We start from the raw sequence: 20,862 nt of genomic DNA, 5'->3' as shown, positions 1-20,862 counted from the left end.
ATGGCAGTGTCGACATTCACTGAATGCTACTATGAAGGTAAGATTTATATTACTGCATAAAGTAAGCCAGGCATGCCGCAGGTTTTAAGAGTAAGTGCTACTTATGTAGAAAAGATTGGCTGCTCAACGGACATGAATCACTCTGTAGGCATTTGTCTTTTAGGTGTGCGCACAAGACCTGAGTCAAACAGAGGCTGGTGGAGCACTGTATGCTCCTGAAGTATACTTCTGTCCCTTATGTATGGGTGTAACATCAATATTTTCTATCTAAATATTGACAAGTGTTCAGTGGGGTTTCTGACAGCCTTCTCAAGCCCTCACTCCTGTCAAGTGCTCAGCGGCTGACTCCCTGCTGCTCCCATCTGGAGAAGACCTTTTTGGCTCTTAGGACCTACCACTGCTCCTTGCACCTTTATGTTTGCTGTGACTAGAGTAAACTTGCAAGAGGGTTTCCAACAGCAATATCCACTTTTCTCCTATATTCTCAACATAGGTTTCACTGCCTTTTAAGACCTGGAGATTTGCATAAATCATTCAGTAGTATATCTCAAAGTCTTCAGCTTTCTTTCTGATCCAAAATAGGAGTCCAATGTTTGCTGTGGCAAAAAAATAAGTATTATGCTGGTCAATCCTTGATTTATTTTTGGATGCAGTGATTGCCCTAAATGTTTGTAAGAAGGTCATGACTGATCAAGCCATTCTTGCCGCCTTCTCATTGCCTTGCTGCAGCTTTCTTATTGGAAATGTCTGTGTCTGTCATCTACTACCTCTACTGTGTGACAGCTGCTTGCCTCTTATTTTTAATACTTTTTGCTCTAATCACCATCAAGCGGAGATGAACTACTTTTTTTACTGTACTTACTGATTAGAACCTCAGGTGTATTCCACTGAAGACTGTAGGAAAGAACTCTTTAACATTGGGCTAATCAACAATGGAGCACCCCAAACATGCTCCGTTCCTCATTAACAAGAAATCTCTACACCACCGAGGAGGCAGTGCAAATTGTGGGGGCTGCGTGGCAACATGCTCTTAAACATTTCAATTTACTGTAGAGTAAGTAATCATACATTCTTCCTTTTGAGCTTTTATTGGATGGTCTCTAACAGTAAATCATCAGTCCTGTTGATGATCAGTGCTTTTTCATATTTACACCTTTCCTTTGGCAATAGGTCTACAAAAAGCTGAGATAACCCTGCAAAGACTCTGTTCTGGAGGGATTGAATATAGTAGTAATGTGTGGAGAGCAGAATCACAAAAATTTGGAGAATGTATCTGTGTGCGAAGCTACAGGAGCTGCATGTGACTTCTGGTCCAAAATTTGGCCATAGAATGGGAATCTCACAAAGAGTATATGTGGCAGTCCAGCCATTTCTGTGTGGATTTTGTCTTCTCTGAGATGCAAGACAACAGCTACTAAAGATACATTTAAAAAAGAATCCTGATTACACGTGGTGATATGGACTTAAAAGAAGTGCTTGTGGAAGCTATATTATGTTCAGACCTCAGACAGGGAATGATTCCTCAATTGGTGGAGACGTATGACTTTGATCTTTTAAAAACCTAGAAATCAAGGTCTGCTAAAAACAGATATAGTGATAAAGTGACTAGATGAACACCAAGCTAAATGTGTGCAACAACAAGCAATCAAGAAAGCAGAAATGGAAAAAACCCACGATGAACACAAAAGCCAAAGACTTCTGCTTTGCGTGGTATAAAAGCCTTTCCAAATGCTGTAGGGACATAATTAACTAAAGCTGCTGTAAACTTTGCCTACTCTTCAGCTCTGCCTATCTACCCATTGAAGCCAGAATAGCTCAAGTGATTTCTTGGTGCCTGACTTGAGATATTTGGGAGCATCCTTCTCCGGGGAGATCGGTTTATATTCCCTTGTTAAACTCCACTGTTTTACAGCATCTACAGAGCCCAAATAGGTAGCTGTCTACACACTGCCTGTTCCTTTGAGAATCCTGAAGAGTTAGTCTTGATCCTAATTAATTTCTTCTGGGAGACACAGTTAGTAAGCCAGCTATTATATGACTGTTCAGAAACCTAGCCTCTATGCTTTCAAAGGGGACTTAGAATTATGTCTCCTATGGCTCAAGAGTGGGATTTAGTATCAGGGTATGAGTTTCACAGGTGCTGTCCCTCTTACTGCAAACATGAATGCACACATATTGTCAGAAGGAAAAAACCAGAAGAAGTTGCCTGACCTTGTGTTTAGGACAGTTAGAAAGAGGGAAATGTCATTTTTGAATGCTGTTGAGTGCTCATACATGGGTTTTGGACAGCAGTTTCAAGAGTATGCTTATGCCTTCCATGATTTGAAACTTCAGTTCTGTTTCCTTCCAGAGACAGATTCCTTTTGTCTGCCTGCCTTTTTTGACCCTTGGCTCTTAAATACTGAATTCTCTCTTTTTTAGCTAGAAATAGTTACTGCTGTAGGTGGATGAAGTTTCCTGAATAACCACAAATAAAGTCGGTGCAAACTGTTATCATGGGAAAGGACAAAATACGCAAATTGTGTGAGTTTGCAGAATGCCGTGAACCTGTCCACAGCATAGGTTGGTTACTGCTGTAGATCTCATCACTCTGCTGCTCACCCCACAAGCTAAAACAGATAAAGCAAGGCCGCACAGATTCCTATGCAACAACACAGAAGCTCATAACTGACCCTGTAGGAGCTTCCTGTCCTGTGTACCTGTTTTTATCTCCAGGTGTGAAACAGGGGCACAGACTGCAGGAAAAGCAACAGGGAAAAGGACTGAAGAGTCAAAGGAGGACTGCAAAGCATGAAAGATATAAAATTCTCCAGTGCCTGTATTTCAGATGCCTGTTCTGCAAATATGTAAGAAAAAATATACAAACAAATGAGAAAAAGCATGCAGTATTAGGAGATACGAGGGAGCTAGAGGGAGGACTAACTGGTGTACATGGACTGAGAAAAACACATTGACAAGATAATAAAACTAGAAATGTCAGGGATGAGAAGTATGACCTTCATGGAAGATATGAAAAAAGGATGGAACTCACAAAGTGACAAAATGACACAGATGCACATTGTGTATAAAAATGCACATTTCACCCTCATTCTTCATGAATTTCACATTCACTAAACCCATTTGCACAAGATACTCTGTATCTTTGCAGCCTGCAGCCACAGGCTCTTTGTTTGATGATGGTTTCAACAAACATGCTGGCTACAGGAGATATCATTCAAGGCCATAAGAAATCTGTTGATCACATCTCACACGTCTTGCAAACCCTACGAGCATCCTTAACAATTCTAAGAGCAGTCAGTAGTTCCCCATCTTTAAGACGGGAAGGGATAGAGATCTGCAGGCAGAGCTCTGCTGATCATTGTCCTCAACTTGAGACAAGAATAAAACATGAGTTATCATCAGCCTTATATAAATAGATCTATAAAATTTTTGCCAGTAGGGTTTGAATCTTCAAAGGCTGTGAGGACTGTGCTCCACATTGACTGTGTTAAGTCCCTCATCTCCGGTGACTGATTTAACTTGGTACTACCATCATGGATAGTGTGTGCACCGTATCCTTGCCCTACTCTGAGACTAGGCCTTGTAGCTGTATTTTTCAACATTGCCATCCCCAACTAGTCTCATTCCCCCCCCCCCCCGATATTAAGATTGCTTGAGAAATGGAGTCCTGATGTGCTCAGACCTCTGGCCAGGTTGGGATAAGTTATCAAAGGCATGAATAATTCTCCAAACTTTTCTTGTGGTTCTTCTAACACCTCCTAGTCTTACACAGCACAGACATGGTCCTATTCAGCCCTTTTTTGCCATGGTGTGGACAGAGTCTTGTATTTCTGGTACTCCCTCATCCTGAGGAAGAAAGAAGGGTGGAGATAAATTTCTAGAACTCAGAGCTCTCAGTGAGTCTGTCTGCCTTTTAGTCTTGTTCTCCCTTGTAGTCTTTTCCTTAGACCTAATGAAACTTTTGTTACTCGCAGTTTGTAAGATGTCTTGCTCTTTGTGAAAATTCATTTAGTTTGAGTCAAACGTTTCAAGTTCTGTAAACCTCTGTGGTGGTAGGCTTTTCAGAATTAACTGTTGCAGCTTGCTCTCTGCTCAAATGTCCAAATTAGGAGGGATCTATATTTACTTCCAGTGTAGCGATGAGGTTCCCCCCTAGAGGAGTCTTCTGTGAGGCATGTCCGTTATGTCTTATCCATGAATTAACAGTAAAATTCTGCTGAAGTTATTTGTGGTATATGACCTGACATATGGTTTTGTATGAAGTTACACACTTAAGGCTGTGGCTACCCAACGCTGGTTGAGAACAATTTATCAGCCATGCAGGCAGTGGACACATGTGAAGAAACACTTCTTCCTGTAGACTTCTGGGTCCTTTGATGGACATCTCCTTCCCATGTCTAGTGACAAGAATCCAAGTTAAACTAGGATGTATGCTTTGGCTTTCTGCATAGTCTATGAGCCCAAAGAAAATTCTCAATGCATGTAAAAGTGCCACAACTAAGAACAGAGTAATAAGCCTGTGAAAGCTTTAAGGGAAGAAGTTGTTGAACCTGAAGACATAACGCAGTGTCTATATAGGCTGGCAGAAAGGGATCCTTGAGTAGAAAAGCAATATGCTGGTGAGACTGATGAACTCTGTATGACATCAGCTCACTTCTCTCCCACCTTTCTGGTTGCCAGAACAATTCCACAGAAAATCAAAGTAAAAAGCTCCAGCAGTCATGAAGGGCAATTAAAGACTATCTTAGATCTCTCAATCCTGAAATGGAGTGTTCCTCAGTGGATTTGTTTCCAATAAAAACACAAAGTGCCTAGCATGCCACTCCCAGTGGGAAGGAAGATCAGGACTTCTGATTGGAAATGGTGGCGTGGCAACAAACTTCGTGAAAACTTATTCTCCCTTCCATCAATCTTTTCAAGTTCAGATGTTCTGGCAGAGCCAGTACTTCCAGTATTTGTCTATGAATCTGTTCGCTCATCTGCTCCCAAGCTTCACTGGAGTTCATAAAAGGCTGAAACTCAAACTGAAAGTTTCATATGGATGCCCCAATTTTGGTGTCACTTTCTTCATGTTGTTTCACCATTGCCTTTTTCTAACTTTCTCTTTGCTCCTGCTGTCGGTATATTGTATTCCTTTCACACTTACCTTCCTCAGTAATGGATCTACTCTGCTTTCTTTTACAAGAGACAATTCCATACCGGTTCCTTATTTACATCTGATTTCCTATAATCTTGTCTTTTACTTCTTTAAATGTATACTCTGCATCTGTAATGCATAACACTTTTGCATGTATTTAGATCTCAGAATCTTTTGAATGTGTGCTGATAGACTTTCAGATATTTTAACGTGTATCCAAGTGGAATATAGCTGCTGGGCTCAACCTATCACTATGGTTCTGCAGTGCCCACTAACAGAGTACAACATGCAGACTTCTACTTGCCTGGAGCTGTTTTCAGTTAGAGATTGCATTGCTTCAATTACACAAATTTATAAACTCACTAGCATAGATGTAGCTCTATTACTTTAAAGTACTTTCTATCTTTTTTTATTACTATTTCTGTAAAGTAGGGAGATTTATATCAATGTGAATTTGCATTTAGCAGGGCTTTTGCTGGCTACAACTGCACTGACAGCAAAACGTTATTTGTGGAATACGTTTACTTATTACATCTAAATGCCTTACAGGTAACATGTTTCATTATATGATCTACTTTTAAAATCTTAACTGCTTTAAATTTTTCTCTTCTTGGCTTGGTGAGTGGGATTAATGGTGGAGTTATGTGCATTATTTCTTTCTATAAGCATGATCTGCACATTGTGTTACCTGTTTCATGTTTTCCTGTAAGGCTCCAGTTAAAGAAGGCTGTTCAAGAATGAAGAAACAGGAAGCAAAACAATAACAGAGGTAAGCAGATCGTGAGAAGAACTATTAGCTGCAGGTGCTCCTGTTAAGATCCTACCGTGGTTTACAATCCCCAGTGCTGAAAGCCTAGGATCAGATAATCTGATCTTTAAAGACCATGTGAAGTGAGAAGCCTTGAACAGATTTTTGCATATTTTGCTATAGAGATGCATCTGTGAAACAGAGATACAGAACTGCAGCAAGCAGACTGGTAGTGCCAGCCAATAAATAGGAATAAACCTGTATTATTAGCAGCAGATCTAAATTTAGGACAGGAGATAGGTGTACAGAGCTCTGCTTCCTTCGCTAGTCTTCCTATATACTCTATTCCTTTCAGCAATTATTATTTTTTATTTTGTTTTTCTATTTTTCTTTTGAAGAAGCTCTTTCTTGGGCTTCTGCTGTCCATCAGTTACAGGTCACTGGAGATAGCAGACTTGCAAGTTCCAAACCCATCTGTGACTGACAGATTAAAATGGCTGTTAAACAGAATACAATACAAGACTCAGTGACAAGGCTGGAGGGTAAAACTGCTTCCAAAGAACAACACTTTTAAAGGGGAGAAAAAACCTAGTTACAACTATCTGGTCAGAATAACACTTGGCTATGTATTGTGGCTACATCAACAAAAAAGTTTTAAAATAAGTTCTTTTGGAAATATTAACATCTTTCATTGTAAAATTTGTAAAAAAAAAATTGCACACTTTTTATATTTAGACTATTTACAGAGTGGATAGTGCAACTTTATTTTGTGGTTTAATAGGTTAGTTTTCTGCCTAATACAGGTTATTATTGGAAAAGAACCCTCTCCAAAGGCATTGTTCTTCTGTTCTGTATTTTTAGCCATGTGTTTCCAAATACAAGATTCCAGAGCTTACTGAAAGCACAACTTTTTCTCCAGCTTTAATCACATTACGGTTGCTAATGTACATCTTGCTGACTGTGATAGTGTAGTAATAGAGGAAGGAATGAAACCATTAACTGGAGAAGACATTCTTCAGTTAAAATTCTAGCTGCAGCATGAATTAATCTCTATTTCAAACAACAAATACTCTGGGAGTATTTCTCAGTTACCAGTTGCCTGTCTGCTTGCCAACCTGGCTACCTGGTCCCAGGGACTGTTTATGCCGTGGCTCCCTTATTCCAGCTCCCAGTGCCAGGGGCTTGCGCTCCATGGTATGCCTGAGGACTAATGGAATGCTACAGCTCTACAAAGCGAGCAAGTTACGAGTGACCTGAAGCAGTCCCTGACTGTATATTTAGATGGGTGGCAATGCTTTTCTGTATTAAGTCAAACTTGATGAGACTCTTAAGATCTTGAAATGGAACCTGAGTAACAACCATGACATTTGCAAGATCTGCCATTACTCCTGTACAGAACACATTTTCTGTTACCCATCTTTATAACTAAATATTGGTTCAACAAGGCTGCACTGATTAGATACATAAACAATTTTTTATGTTGACTCTTGGTAGTCTCACCTATGTTCTCTCCTTCCTTTTGTGTACTCCGTATTCTGCAAGCTATCACAACCCTTGATGAGTTTTTACCTCCTTTTTAGCACAACTGGAGATATTAAACCCACCTATTTTTTATTAGGTTTTTTTTCTACACAACACATTTTTTTAATCATGGAATTTCTAAAGTGAATGCTTTTAGATTTAGTATTTGAACATAGTGTTATTATGACTTCTACCAATACAGGACTCAAATGCACTAAGACCTATGCAGACAAATAGTGACAACTGATCCCTACAAACAAGGCTGAATAAATAAAATTAGGAAACAACATGAAGGTAATTTGATTTAATTAGTAAAATAACACAGACCAAGTCTTAGGTTTCATAGCAGTCCAATAAATGTCATATAGCTATCCCTTTGCTTTTGTGATTAGAGACGTAACTGTTAATTATGCTGATGTTATTATCAAAGAAACATCAAAATTTTTGTCAGAGATTTTTAAGTTGCTTAGATATGAGTGAAAGAATAAGGAGAAAAAATGTATAATACAGTAAAAGCTGTTATCAATAAGAAGTAATATATTTATTCTGCAACAAAACTACACAGATCTACTGCTACGCGTTTCGACTACTTGAACTCCTACAGAACAAGTATATATAAAGAGGTATGTGGCATTGGTTCCTTAAAACCTGATTAGAGATGAAAACACTACTTTCCCTTTGACTCCATCACCAAACATATATGCGAATGTTTAAAAAAATTGTTGCAATGCATTTTACTTACCCTCATCCTTCCATTTCTTATTGCTGGTCCATCTTCTGCTAACCTCAGCACATACAAATCCATTTTGTACTCCCTTCCTCCTCGAATACTAAACCCAAAACCTTTGGCTCCTTTCTCCAAATCAACGGTGAAATAATCAAAGTCCTGTATAGACAAATACAAAATGAAAGACAATTAACCATATGAATGTCATGGTATAGATTCCAAAAAACTTTAAAATTCATCTCTTCAAACGTTCATCTATCCAATTGATATAAGTAATGGGACCTTCAAAGTGCACTTCTGCACTGACAGACTTTGGCAGTTTCTGAAAAGTGACTTTAGCAAAATGTAAATGCCTAAGTCCAAAACCACCCTGAAAGGGCAACTTCCAGCAGCTGCCTGACACCAAAAGCTCTCTAGATGGTTTCCATATTCACCCTCAATACTTTCACGGCACCCGAGTATAAGTGCTTATGTCTACGCAGAAGTGCTGATTTGGCAAGTGAGGTGACAGGCAGTTCCTGTATAAACATCATCACGATTAAAAATTAGTAAGAGAGACACTTCCTAAATTCCCAGCAGAACTTAATGTGATCAGCATGCTGGACTGCATGGACTCACAAAGTACAGCGACTCTTTTCACTCTGGTTAAAACATGTGCCTTGAGGAGGAGGGAAGAAGTAGGAGATTTGTTTCACCCTTTCTGTGTCCTGCAGAGACTTAGATTTGTCTTTACCATTTTCCCTTGGTGGACCCTAACTGCCACCCCATAGAGGGGTCTGGGTGGAAACTTGCTCTATTACTTCTGGTCCGTTGGCAGCCAAGAGTGCAAGAGCCATGCGACCAGGAGAAAAACAAGAGCAAGCCTGGGCTGTGTAGACCAGTGGTTAGAGAATTAAACTGGAGATGGTGAGAAACAGGCAGTCTAAGCATCTCTCCAGATGCTAAAAAGCATCTTATAGGGTATGCACATGGGGATATGGATTTGCTAGTTAGATGCTAAAATGCATAAAATTTTCAGGGTTGTTTGGATCCCACTTAAGAATTTGGATATTTTCATTGATATGGTTTGTGTGTCTGGCTTCAAAAATATGGACATAGAGACCATCTATATATGGTTCCATCATATAGTGTTCAGAATTTTACAGTCTCTTATTTAATATATTTTTGACCTATGTTTTTTTCTGCCTTTATGTAAGGAGAAAGGAAGATTTTTGAAAGTCTGAACTTTGGGCTAATTCTTCAAACCTTCAGAGCTGTCAGTAAATATTTGTCATCAGCTGAGTCTTGTCCAACTTAACGTAACTCTTCATGTGTTGTTTATTTCTTTGAATTTGTAAGATCATGCCTGATGTCAAAGAAACTTGTTGCACAAGCTAGTTTCTCTTCATCCAGGCTATTACCAACAGAAATGTGATTTTATCGGTAAGGATTCACAGTTATTTATCTATTTATTCAGGTGAGCTAAAATCTTTGTTTTCAGCTATGCTGTAGAAATGCAGTCTGACTTAAGCACATACAACTGTTTGATGACTGTAATGTGTTCCTAGGAACAAAAAAATTCCTCTGGTGATGCAAAGACAGCTTATTTTAGAACTTTTATTTTAACTCTATTTAACTCTATCTCTCTATTGAGAGAGATAGTAACTCAGAGTAAAAAACAAGAAAGGTGCCTTTTTCTTCTATAATGTAGTATTTTTTACTGATATACATGATCTCTCCCTATGGATCCTAACACTTTCTTTTTATGGTCTAAGTATTTCAGTTTGTACCTGGGGCTGCCGGTACTCTGACAGAGGGTACTGCCTAGTGTCGGGTGAATGCTGCCTGTAATCCATCAAGGGTGGCTGCCTGTAGTCCAGAGGAGGTGGCTGCTGGTAGTCCATCACCGGAGGATGCCGGTAGTCCAGCGGAGGCTGTCGGTAGTCTGTTGAGGACTGCCTGTAGTCTGTAAATGGAGGTTGCCGGATATCAGGTTTCACATCCTGCCTGGCTTTTACTTCTGACCTATAACTGAGAAAGGCAAAATGATGTCGTTTCAGAAAGTGGCAGAACATAAAGAATATGTATTACACACCGTATCGAGGAGTTAAAGCAAAGTGCCTGACTACAAAATCGCATAAACCAAATTTTCACAGAGAAGCAAAAACTTTCAAGGGTAAATAGTTGAGGCATCCAAAAACAGTGAGTGCTTTTGAAACCATGAACGTAAGCCATTTTCCCGCAGGTCATACGGTGCAATTTTCCAGGTCGTATCAGTGAGATCAGGATTAGGCTCAAAGGAACAGGAAAAGCATCTTGATTCCCACTTATCTTGCCTACTTGGAATACAAATGTGCATGTGAGAACAGCCACAATACTCGCTATGAAATAATGCACTGAGTTTATAAAGTGCTTTTTTTCCAGAATTGAGATTGCTAGAGAGTAAATAATTGAGATTGCTAGAGAGTAAATAAAACATCAGTGCAGACATTTAAAGCCCCTCCGTTTCATTGACAAACTATTCTTGTGAACTACTTAAGGTTAAAAAAGGATACATTCTTTGTACTAGTTATCAAAGAAAACCTTTCATTAAAATATCACATCTGTTAATAAAACAAATCCAAAAAAATAACTCCATCTCAGCCAAAATGAGCACAAGAACTGATAACAAGAAAAATAATTGCTTTAATTGGTAACTGGTTATAGGAAGATAAGGCCTAATATTTCAAAGAAAAAGTGACTTTCTGTGACACAGTGACTAGTTAGCTAATTCACTCAGATGGGAATGAGTAGCTTCCTTACCACTAATCAGTGTGTAATGTCATTTCACACTTCAGGGTGAAGTAAGGACTATTTCTTACTGCAAACCTCTGTACCTCAGCTGTGGAACCTGCTGAATGGGCACGAAGGAAGTCCTGAAGCTTTTTAGCAAGGTGATTCTATAATAGTGGTTTGAGTTAGATTTAACAAAAGTTTTCACTTAGTGGACATTTTTACATTCTTGCCTAGGTGCCAAAGGAAATGTTTTTTTCCTATACAGGAAATACACATTTCAAACTCCACTTTAATAATTGTCTGAAAGTTTTTAGTCAATCGAGTGACCATGTACATGTACATATGCAGGTACACGGACACATACAGACCGTGAAAGGGGTTTTGAAATGTACTTAGTATTAAAAAAATTACATTCTGAAAAAAATTAGAGCATTGTTTTTGATCATGCTAATTTATTTTATGAAAAGATAATCTAAACATTTCAAAACATTTCAGACAGGTTTCAAAAATTCATTACTTTATTAGTGCAGTTACAGTAACACTATGGCAAATCTTCCTACACACTAGCTTTAATTAGCTGAATGTCTAACCAGACACAAAAATATCAGAACTATTTCCCTTTGACTCTTCTGAGAAAACAGCCTGCTGCCACATGTTCTTTTAAAACCTCTACATGACATCTATAATGACCTGCATGTATACATGCAATCCTCTTTCTTTACTCAGTATCATGATGCTATAAAAAGAAGATGGAGAACAAACAGGCTTACCGTGATACTGAGCCTTATTCATATTTGAAGTAAAAATACTAGCTAGTATGCCTAAGGGTTTTAGATATCTAATAGCATTTTGATTCAGAAACAATGTACATGGCTATATAAACAAGCTGTAATCTGACACAAAATCTATTGAATAATGATACTATATGAACTAGCAGTAACGGACCTTTTTCTGGCATAAAAGTCATCCTTAGGCAGGTTCCCAATACACCACCACAGCAGTATCTCAGAAGATGCTTTTATTTACACGTGGAGGCACTATAATTTTTGCTAAATATGTAAGTGGTGACATGACCAATTATAGCTTATGCTTTTCAGTACAACTATTCCAGAATTTCTTTTTGGAACTTTAATTAGTAGTTTACTGGTCCTCTCTGAAAGTTCCCAATTCAATAGACATTTAATACTGACTTACAGCTGCACAGAGAGATTTTTGTCAAAGCTTTGCATTGGATTTTGTCAGAAACATATGTCTTCTAGGAGATGACGACTTTTGGAAAATTTACTCGATGAAATACAAGGCAAAAAAATTTGCCAAGTGTGACTAATTGAGAGAAAATGATTTCGGGCAAGTAGAAGTGCTACATCTGTTAAGCAAGGAGAATTAGAGGGCATAGTGTCTGCATCACAACTGAACTCACGTTTATCTCCAGAAGCAAAAAGTTACAATCCTGTAAGGAGCATCTATTATTTGGGGAAAATGTTCTTGATTAAGTATGTTGGTTATTCAAGGTTAGCATAAAGACAGTCAGCATAATCAGCCTCATTTAACATGCCCAAAATTAATGCAAATACTAAATAGTGTGGATTGGAGATCGCAGAAAGTTGTATCATCCCACAGCCTGAGCATGCTTTTTATATATACAGCTTTTAATACCAGCTGGTCAGATTTCTATCCCCCTACCATTTAATTTCCATTACTGATAAATTTATCAATGCATATGCATAAATTGCATATGAGAAATTGTCTGGGAAATGAGAAAATGACAGACTATAGACAAAACCTTTTATAAAAATATCTTCCTGACCTCAGAACTCTAATAGACCAAAAAAAAAAAAAAAAAAAAGTAAGATAATGAAAACAAAGGCTATCTCACAATCAGGTACTGATATACCTGTATTTTGTAAGTTGTAGTGATATATGAAAGTAGTATGTTCGCAATGAAACTTAGCAAGGAATACTGCCGTATTTAGTTCCTTGGCAAGCATCCCGATGGATGTTTGAGAAAGGTTGGCTAGACTCTTGTCATAACAATGTGTTTCATACCTGAACAAGACTTGCAGATCACCCTGGCACACACAACTCATGCCCTGCAAGCGTAATCATGGGACTGTGGCCTCTCAAAGCCCCACAAGTGATGGCTCACAGCTGCCAGAAACAGCATAAAGACCCAGCACAAGGGTGTCCTGTGGTCCTTACAGGAGGCAGAAGCTGGAGGAGCTGCTCTTACCTGTTTTCATGCCCCTGCAGCTGGAGGGGCTGCGGAGGTGGTGGCTGGGTGACGGGGCTGTGCTGGGCGACGGGGCTCTGCTGTGCCAGGGGGCTCTGCTGGGCCAGGGGGCTGTGCTGCTGGGCCATGGGGCTCTGCTTCTCCGAGCTGGGGGCTGAGGCTGGGCTGTTCAGCTCTGTGTAAGGGGAAGCTGGAGATTAAAGACCTGTCACAGCACGGCATTTAATAAAGGGCAAAGGTAGACAATAATAATTTCTGGTCACATACTACCTCTGAATATTTATGCTTTGTCGCTTTTACTCTCTTGGGTTATAATTAGATTTTAAGACATATGAACCTAATGTGCACCTTTTGATAGTCTGTGGTATCTGCAATCTTGGTCACTTCTATAACTCCGGTTGACACCTCCATTATTTAAAACCCAATTGAACAAGGCAAATTGCTTCCATGTTTAATGTTTTCTTTTAAAGCCTAGAAATACTAATCATAGAATAGTTTGGGCTGGAAGGGACCTTTAAAGGTCATCTAGTCAACCCCTTGCAGTGAGCAGGGACACTTTCAGCTAGATCAGGTTGCTCAGAGCCCCGTCCAGCCTGACCTCAAATGTTTCCAGGGATGGGGCATCTACCACCTCTCTGGGCAACTTGTTCCAGTGTTTCACCACTCTCATTGTAAAACATGTCTTCCTTATATCTAGTCTGAATCTACCCTCTTTTAGTTTAAAACCATTACCCCTTGCCCTATCACAACAGGCCCCCCTGAAAAGTTTGTCCCCATCTTTCTTACAAGCCCCCTTTAAGTACTGAAAGGCTGCAACAAGGTCTCCCTGGAGCCTTCTCTTCTCCAATGCACGCAATCCCACTGACTGTCATTGATGACGGTATTATGTTGCAGCACTCTCAAAGCTAGCCAGCTGCAGCAAGGCTTTTACCACCCCATACCAGGTTAACTTCAATAAATAGTTCCCATGCCTTGCCTCAGCACGGCCACCAATCCCCCACAAGGTTTGAAAAGTTCATCTACTGTCTGTGCTGTTTCTTCAGCCTCTTCAAGCCAGTCTACTCTGCTTCTTGTCTCTTCTACATCCAGGGCACTCTCTCGCCTCCCTCTGCTTCTCCCAGTGCACTCTTCATCCCATGCTCCTCTTCCATACCCCTTAGAGCTATTTAACCACTTAGCAGGAACCAGCCACAGCTGCACCTTATCCACGTCAGCCAACCCACCGCCCCTGAAGCCAGCCCACAGCTGTATATTATCAATGTTAATTAACCTGCCTTCATTCCTCTGTAATTCCTCTAGAGTATCAAACAGCACGGGTCCCAGTATGGACCCCTGCGGGACACCACTTGTCACTGATCTTCATCTGTACACTGAGCTGCTGTCCACTATCCGCTGGATCAACCAATTCCTCATCCACTGAACAGTCCACCCATTAAATTTGTATCTCTCCAATTTACAGGGAAGAATGTTGTGGCGGACTGTGTCAAAGGCCTTACAGTAGTCCAGATAGGTGACATCCATAGGTCTTCCCTTGTCCACTGGCCATAGAAGGCCACTAGGTTGGTCTGGCAGGACTTCCTCTTGATGAAGCCATACTGGCTGTCTCAAATCACCTCCCTGTCCTCCATGTGTCTTAGCATAACTTCTAGATACTTGAAATACTTTTAATTTTGAAAAAAAATATTAAAAAAAATTAATATAATTTTTATTGTTTTCACCACTGTTATGGGATGACAGACTGTTGTCGCAAAAGATAAAACACTGGTGTGCTTGTGTTAGCTCTGCTCTCTTGGAGTTCAGCAAGAGTTTCCTATCTTTTTTAAATCTTCAGCAACTGTGAACAGTAAAGCCAATCTCAATAAATTCTGACTAACCAGCTAAACCGATGTTTTATTTCACTGTATTGTGCCAAATGACGAGGGTTTCATATTGAAACACTGCAGAAAACCAGAATCCTTCTTTCCAAACAGCATAAAATTAAAAAAGACAGAGAAGCTGGGGTAGGAAATGTGGCCTTGTTACAAATAAAGGATGCCAATCTTCCTTCAGGCTTCCCACTGCACTTGGGGGAAGACACATTTGGCACTGGGCTCATATTGAATATATTTCTCCCGACACACTGGCAGTTATGTTGCTCATCATTTACCTGTTAAGAAGCATAAATGAGAAAGACCCACCCACAAGAAGACAGAGCACTGCAGAAGTAATTGCTCACACATTATCAACAGCAAAGGTACACATTATATTTTTTTATTCCTGCTTGCAACAGAATGAATGAGGCCAGTGTGGCGTAGTGCAAAGCATCCAGAATGGACAGGCATATGGCTGAGCATCCCTAACAGCAATAGCTTTGTGTGATCCAGATCTTGCCTAGTTTAATATTTGAATCTAGTTTGGATTTTGAATTATTTTATTTTTTAACATGTGAGTTTGTCCCCTATGACTGCACATTTCTAATGGCTCTCTACTTATTTAATTTATGCTCATAATAATTTAAAAAAAATTTGGTTACTTTATTAAAAATCTTTTCAAATTAGGCTTAATTGTCAAAAAACCTTGTATATTTGCACTCAAACCATTCCTCATGTAGACATAAGCAATACTTGTCTGTGTAATTACTATACTTAAGGCTTTAATTGCCCATTTTGCATCTGTGAGTCTCTTTTGTATTGCAAAGTTTCAGAGATGAAGACTGGGAATGTTGTCCCTCATTTCTACATTACTTTCATAACTATGGATGAAATAGTCAAATCCTAAGCTCTTCTAAAACTGCTTTGCATTTATATGGTATTTTTCACCTGAAAGTACATTACAGAGGTATTAGATTTTTTCCTCTAATTTTATAAGCTGGGAACCTAATATCAGAAGGCAAATGAGGTGTCCAGTGTCACATAGTCATGCAGGGAAGCCATGCCTTGGGCACAAATCATTTCCCACCACTAACACCCAAGAACATCTTGTAGCACTGCATCTCAACTGCACCTCTGCTTTCCTTGTAACTTAATGTATTCCTCTCTAACATTGAACTACTAGCAACTTGCTAATGAGTTAATCCAGGTTCCAAGGAGACCGAAACAAGCTGCACGGACTGCATGCAGCATCACACTTTGTAGATGCTTGCAAAATGGGCCTCCAGAGATTATACAGCAGCCAGCTCTTTAGTGTGAATCCTGAACTTGTGTATGCTTGTGTTTTTGCCTTCACTGAATTCATTTAGCGGAGTAGTTAAGTTCCCCAGTGGCAGTCCCTGGCCAGTGTCAGGCTATTTCCTTGTCCTGTTGCTTCCTTGTCCTGTTGCTAGATGCAGCAGCAGCAGGTGAAGGTCATCTAACTGGAGCATGGATCATTAAGTAATTACATTACTTGCTGTGTGACATTCCTAGCTCTATCAGTATTTGTTGCTGAGATATAAAGCCACAGCCTCATTAATATGGCACAATTCATACACCAGCACGGCACATCGCTAACCTAAAAATAAGTCCTGAAATCAACCCTGAAACCCATGAAACCAACATCAAAGGATATTCACTGATTGTCTGTGGAGTAATGATCAGAATAACGAGTCTGTCCCCTTATCCTCACCCTACAAATGAGATAATTTAGGGTTCAGTTCTTTCCTGCCTTGTGCATTTACGGTGATACACATGGAGGAAATTACCAAATTTGAACTATTCTTTCACATCACTTTTTGTCACAGGTAGCTGGTAGCTCAACGTGCCTGGTGACAGCCTTTGCAGTCTCTCTTTGCAAAACTTTTGGTTGGTTTATAGCAGGATATAAGGGAACAAACTCAACCTGGCTCTCTTGTCAGGTGCTTTTCCATGTAGAAGGCAGTTCTTACAAAAGACATTAACACTGACTCCAGTACTCAGCTTTCTCCGGGTTTGCTTTAAATACCCTTTTCATAACTAGAAACCTTTTCAAGAATTCAGACGTTATTTGAGCTGGTTCTAAGGCTGTAATTTTGGTGTGCTGTACATTACAGCTGAGAAAGCGAAACAAAAGATGTTCTTTCAAGCAATGACATAATTCAAGCTAATTGGAGGCTACTTAAAATTTTCTTCCTGTTTTTAAGGGCCATTGACTTACCCTCCTGAGGAATGATGCGAAGAGTTACACTGAGACCCGCATCTTTAATTAGCTTCACAATATCTGCATGAGGCATGTTAATAATAGACTGGCCATTCACAGCTAAGATCCGGTCTCCAACTTTAAGTTTTGCACAGCGATCCGCAGGACTTCCATCAATTATCCGCCCTATTTTATGGGGTACGGCTAGACAAGGAACAATAGTCACAGTTAACATATGCTGAAACAAGTTGTGATGTTCAAGCAAAAGAAAATGTTTTCATTTTGAAGAAAGTTCTACATGAATTAAAAACAAGTTTGTGTATAAATATAGAAGAATATAAATTCTTATACAATGTCATTTGCATTAACATAGTACAGATTTCACTAAAAAATTCAGAATCCAGATGTGCATATATACGTGGCATATACATATGAAGTCCAAAATCAGTTTATACTTCAGCTAGTTTGCAAACCTGGCACGTAACTAGATAATAAAGAGATCAGGAGAACAATAAGGCATCAAAAGAGTGAAGGGGATAAATTTGCACATGAAGTAGTAGTCATAAATTGTCTCCCACCTCCTGGTTTACAAAAATTCTTTATTTGTATGTTGCAATAGAGGCACTAGAAACACCATTTATTTTATATACAAATAGGTGTTGTTACTGAAAATGCCCAGGGTTCACTAAATTGTTCTCCTACTCCATTCAGATATGTTAATTGATAAGTAGAAATCATACTGAAGATTTATTGAGATGCTCAGCTTTCTAATTAGATACATACCAGCATGAATTTACAGTTAATTTTGAGTGCATAGACGCATTTATTACATCAAATAGACACACACTCCCTTCTTTACACATTACAGATCAACTTTGCTTCCCCTTTTGCTCTTGTCCGTGGTTCTCCACCTCATCCATTCTCTTACTCTGTCTTTTCACTCATCTTCCATTGAATTTTCTCAATATTACTCGATCTTTCTCCCAGTGTTTCTTCCCTGTTCTCCTCTGGTTTTTAACTAAATGCATATACCATAGCTAACTCTTCTTTTCTCTGTATCTAGGGTCCCCCAAAAAGCATGTTATTTTTCTTCCTACTACTCATAAATATGCTTATCATAATTAAATTTTACTATATATTCTATTAATATCCTAATGGTAGAGTATCCCTTGCCAATCCCACACTTCAGTCTTACTTAGCACAAAGCAGCTCAGCCTCACTATCTACCTGCAACTAGTGTTTAACAACAGTTGTGTGTTTTTTTTTTTTTTTTTTGAAAAATAACATATCCTTAAAATTCTAATATCTAAAAAGAACTCAGAAGAGGTGAAAGAAAAGATTAATCAAACTTTTTTTGGCAAAAAACTAGGCTATCAATGCTGAAATAAAACAAAGCTCTGCTAGGAGATGTGCTCGGAATACATCACTGCAGAACAAAATTCTCAGCCCTCTGATAAACATTCACTGAAGGTGATGGTGGCAAACACAGATTGCACATCTCAAGCAAAGTCACAATACACATACCTCAAAGTGACTTCTGTTTCTAGTATGGACGCAAGTGTTGTTTACAGTGTTAAAAATTATTTTTTTTAGAACTAAAAATATAAGTAAGTACTCTGAAGAAAAAGCCATAATCAAACTGCATGTTTCTTTACCGCCATAGTTCAGACAAGAATATGAATTAAATTGTGGCTTTAGTAATACAGACAGAAGGAGAGTACTTCAAAGATGTCTTGCTGCTTAGGAAAAAAGCACCTAATTTATGTCACAATGCCTAAACCTTCCTATCTTTTAAAATACACTAAATATGAATAGCCACACTTTGCACAAAACCTGCATTTATTTTGCCCTCAATGCAGATATATAATTGCTGTGCATGCATTTCAATAAGTAAAGTAAAAGAATAGCTCAACACTGAAACAGTTTACATTCACATAGCGCCCTTCGCATTGAATCAATTCTTAAAGCACCACCAAGATTCATTTACGCTAAGACTAAAACTTGCCTGTTTCTGGTAGATGTAATAAAAGATCTGTCTGAAATTACCATGTCTGTACTACACATCAATGGAGATCTGAAAATGATACTGTTTTATGTGAAAAAGCAAGAAATTTAGTAGGAAGAAAGAAGGGGAAGCATGATGGCCGAGATGCCATAGTTAAAATTCTCATGCTTGCCATTTCTAACTCTAAAGAAGATGTTTTTACTAGCCTAAACAATTAAGTAGAGGCATCCTTTCAGTAGTGAGGGGGGTGGGTGGATGGGCGGGAAATCCTATTAATTTGCCAGAACAATTTTTGTTAGACTTCTTGCACCTGACAAGTGAATACAGCAGATGTCTGCATGTTTGAGATATCTACTAACATCAAAGCTGGAGGTGGGAGAGAGTCTGATTCTGCTCCAAACCCTGAGAAAAGGGAAGGGAGGGAGAAAGAGGAGGAACTCTGTATTTAATTTTTCCTTCCATTTAAGCCTAATGGCCTTTACTTTCCTGACAAAGGTATCTAGTCTAAATGTTTTGGTATCACTGCACTCCCTTCATGCTGCCAAGCTAGAAAGGATCAACACTAGGTGACCTTCAGAGCAAACGTTGTGTCTGTCAAGGTACCTACCTTTTCTACCGCACTTTGGTTTTCATGGAATTAGTGCTCCTCTTCTGAGGCTCTATTGGTGCAATGTGTTGTCATATGGTCTTGCTGCAGAGTGGGGTGTGGAAAGCTTTTGCAGAAGGAACCTGACTGCAAAGGAGACCACTGGTATGCTGTATCAGGATTTTACGGGCAAGTCCAGTGAGTTGGTAATGGAACTCAGAGCTGTTCAGCAGTAATATCCCAAAGAGTTTATGGTCTCTGCTTGCTTTTCCCAGTGGAGCTCTGCCTGAGTCTCCTCCTAAGCCACAATATCCTGGCCACTGTGGTCCCTGCTGCTGCCTTGGGAGGGGAGGATATATTTAAGGATTTATTTACAAGCATGAGTGCTTCTAAGGGATGCGGGTTATTTGATGTGCGGGTTGTTCACAAAAATATGAACATGTTAGAAAACTTACGATTTATAAGAGCCTTTGGAGGTGAAAAACTTACTGTGAAGGGATAAGAAGGAGCTACTCTCATAGGGGATTCATTAGGTAAAAGCTAAGGAACAAGGGTAGGAACGAACTGTGAATTTCTGTAATGGAGAATTTTCATCATTCAGAACGGTCACATCTAAAACTGGCGTGGCAGAGCTGCAAAACTGTCAGTACTGAGTGGGCTGAGTGAAGTGGCAGACAAGACACCATGAAAAGAAATGCAAGATGATGCGCATGGGGAAAAAATAACCCTGCCTAAGCTTAAGCAGAGATAAGCCCTAAATTAATTATTACCGCTCAAGAGATCTTGAAAAATATTAACTCAGTAAAACAGTAAATAGAATTTTAAGAGTTAGAATAAGAACAGCAAATGAAACAAACCGTTGCTAGTTACTATGTGAACCTAAAGTCTGAGTATTGCTGATAGCTTCAGCATTCTCATCTCAAAAATCATAGCGCTGAACAAGCAAAGATTCAGTGAAAGACGGCACGGCAGTCAGAAGCAGAAATCAGCCTCTGCTCCAAGGAGCAGCACATCAACTTGCTCTTTGCAGCCTGGAAAAGAGAAGGTGGGGCAACGTTCTGGAGGGCCAGAAGAATGAAAGGA

The 20,862-nt window shown here is 39.3% G+C and overlaps 1 protein-coding gene across 6 annotated transcripts in view; it reads right to left on the bottom strand.

The window, feature by feature from the left end:
* Nucleotides 1–20,862, bottom strand: part of MAGI2 (membrane associated guanylate kinase, WW and PDZ domain containing 2) — a 761,916-nt gene that overhangs the window by 39,608 nt on the left and 701,446 nt on the right. For 4 of the 6 annotated variants that reach the window (XM_080391914.1, XM_080391915.1, XM_080391911.1 and 1 more), the window contains 4 exons: nt 17,207–17,392; nt 13,118–13,292; nt 9,903–10,143; nt 8,149–8,292 (listed from right to left, as the gene is read on the bottom strand). In XM_080391914.1, the coding sequence (XP_080248040.1) occupies nt 8,149–8,292; nt 9,903–10,143; nt 13,118–13,292; nt 17,207–17,392 (746 nt within the window). Of the gene's footprint in view, nt 1–8,148; nt 8,293–9,902; nt 10,144–13,117; nt 13,308–17,206; nt 17,393–20,862 lie in introns of all 6 variants that reach the window. The other 2 variants (XM_080391910.1, XM_080391912.1) reach the window with 1 other exon arrangement.

Source organism: Falco punctatus (genome assembly GCF_963210335.1).
Source record: "Falco punctatus genome assembly, chromosome: 6".
Lineage (NCBI taxonomy): Eukaryota > Metazoa > Chordata > Aves > Falconiformes > Falconidae > Falco > Falco punctatus.
This window is presented reverse-complemented; position numbering and strand designations above follow the sequence as displayed.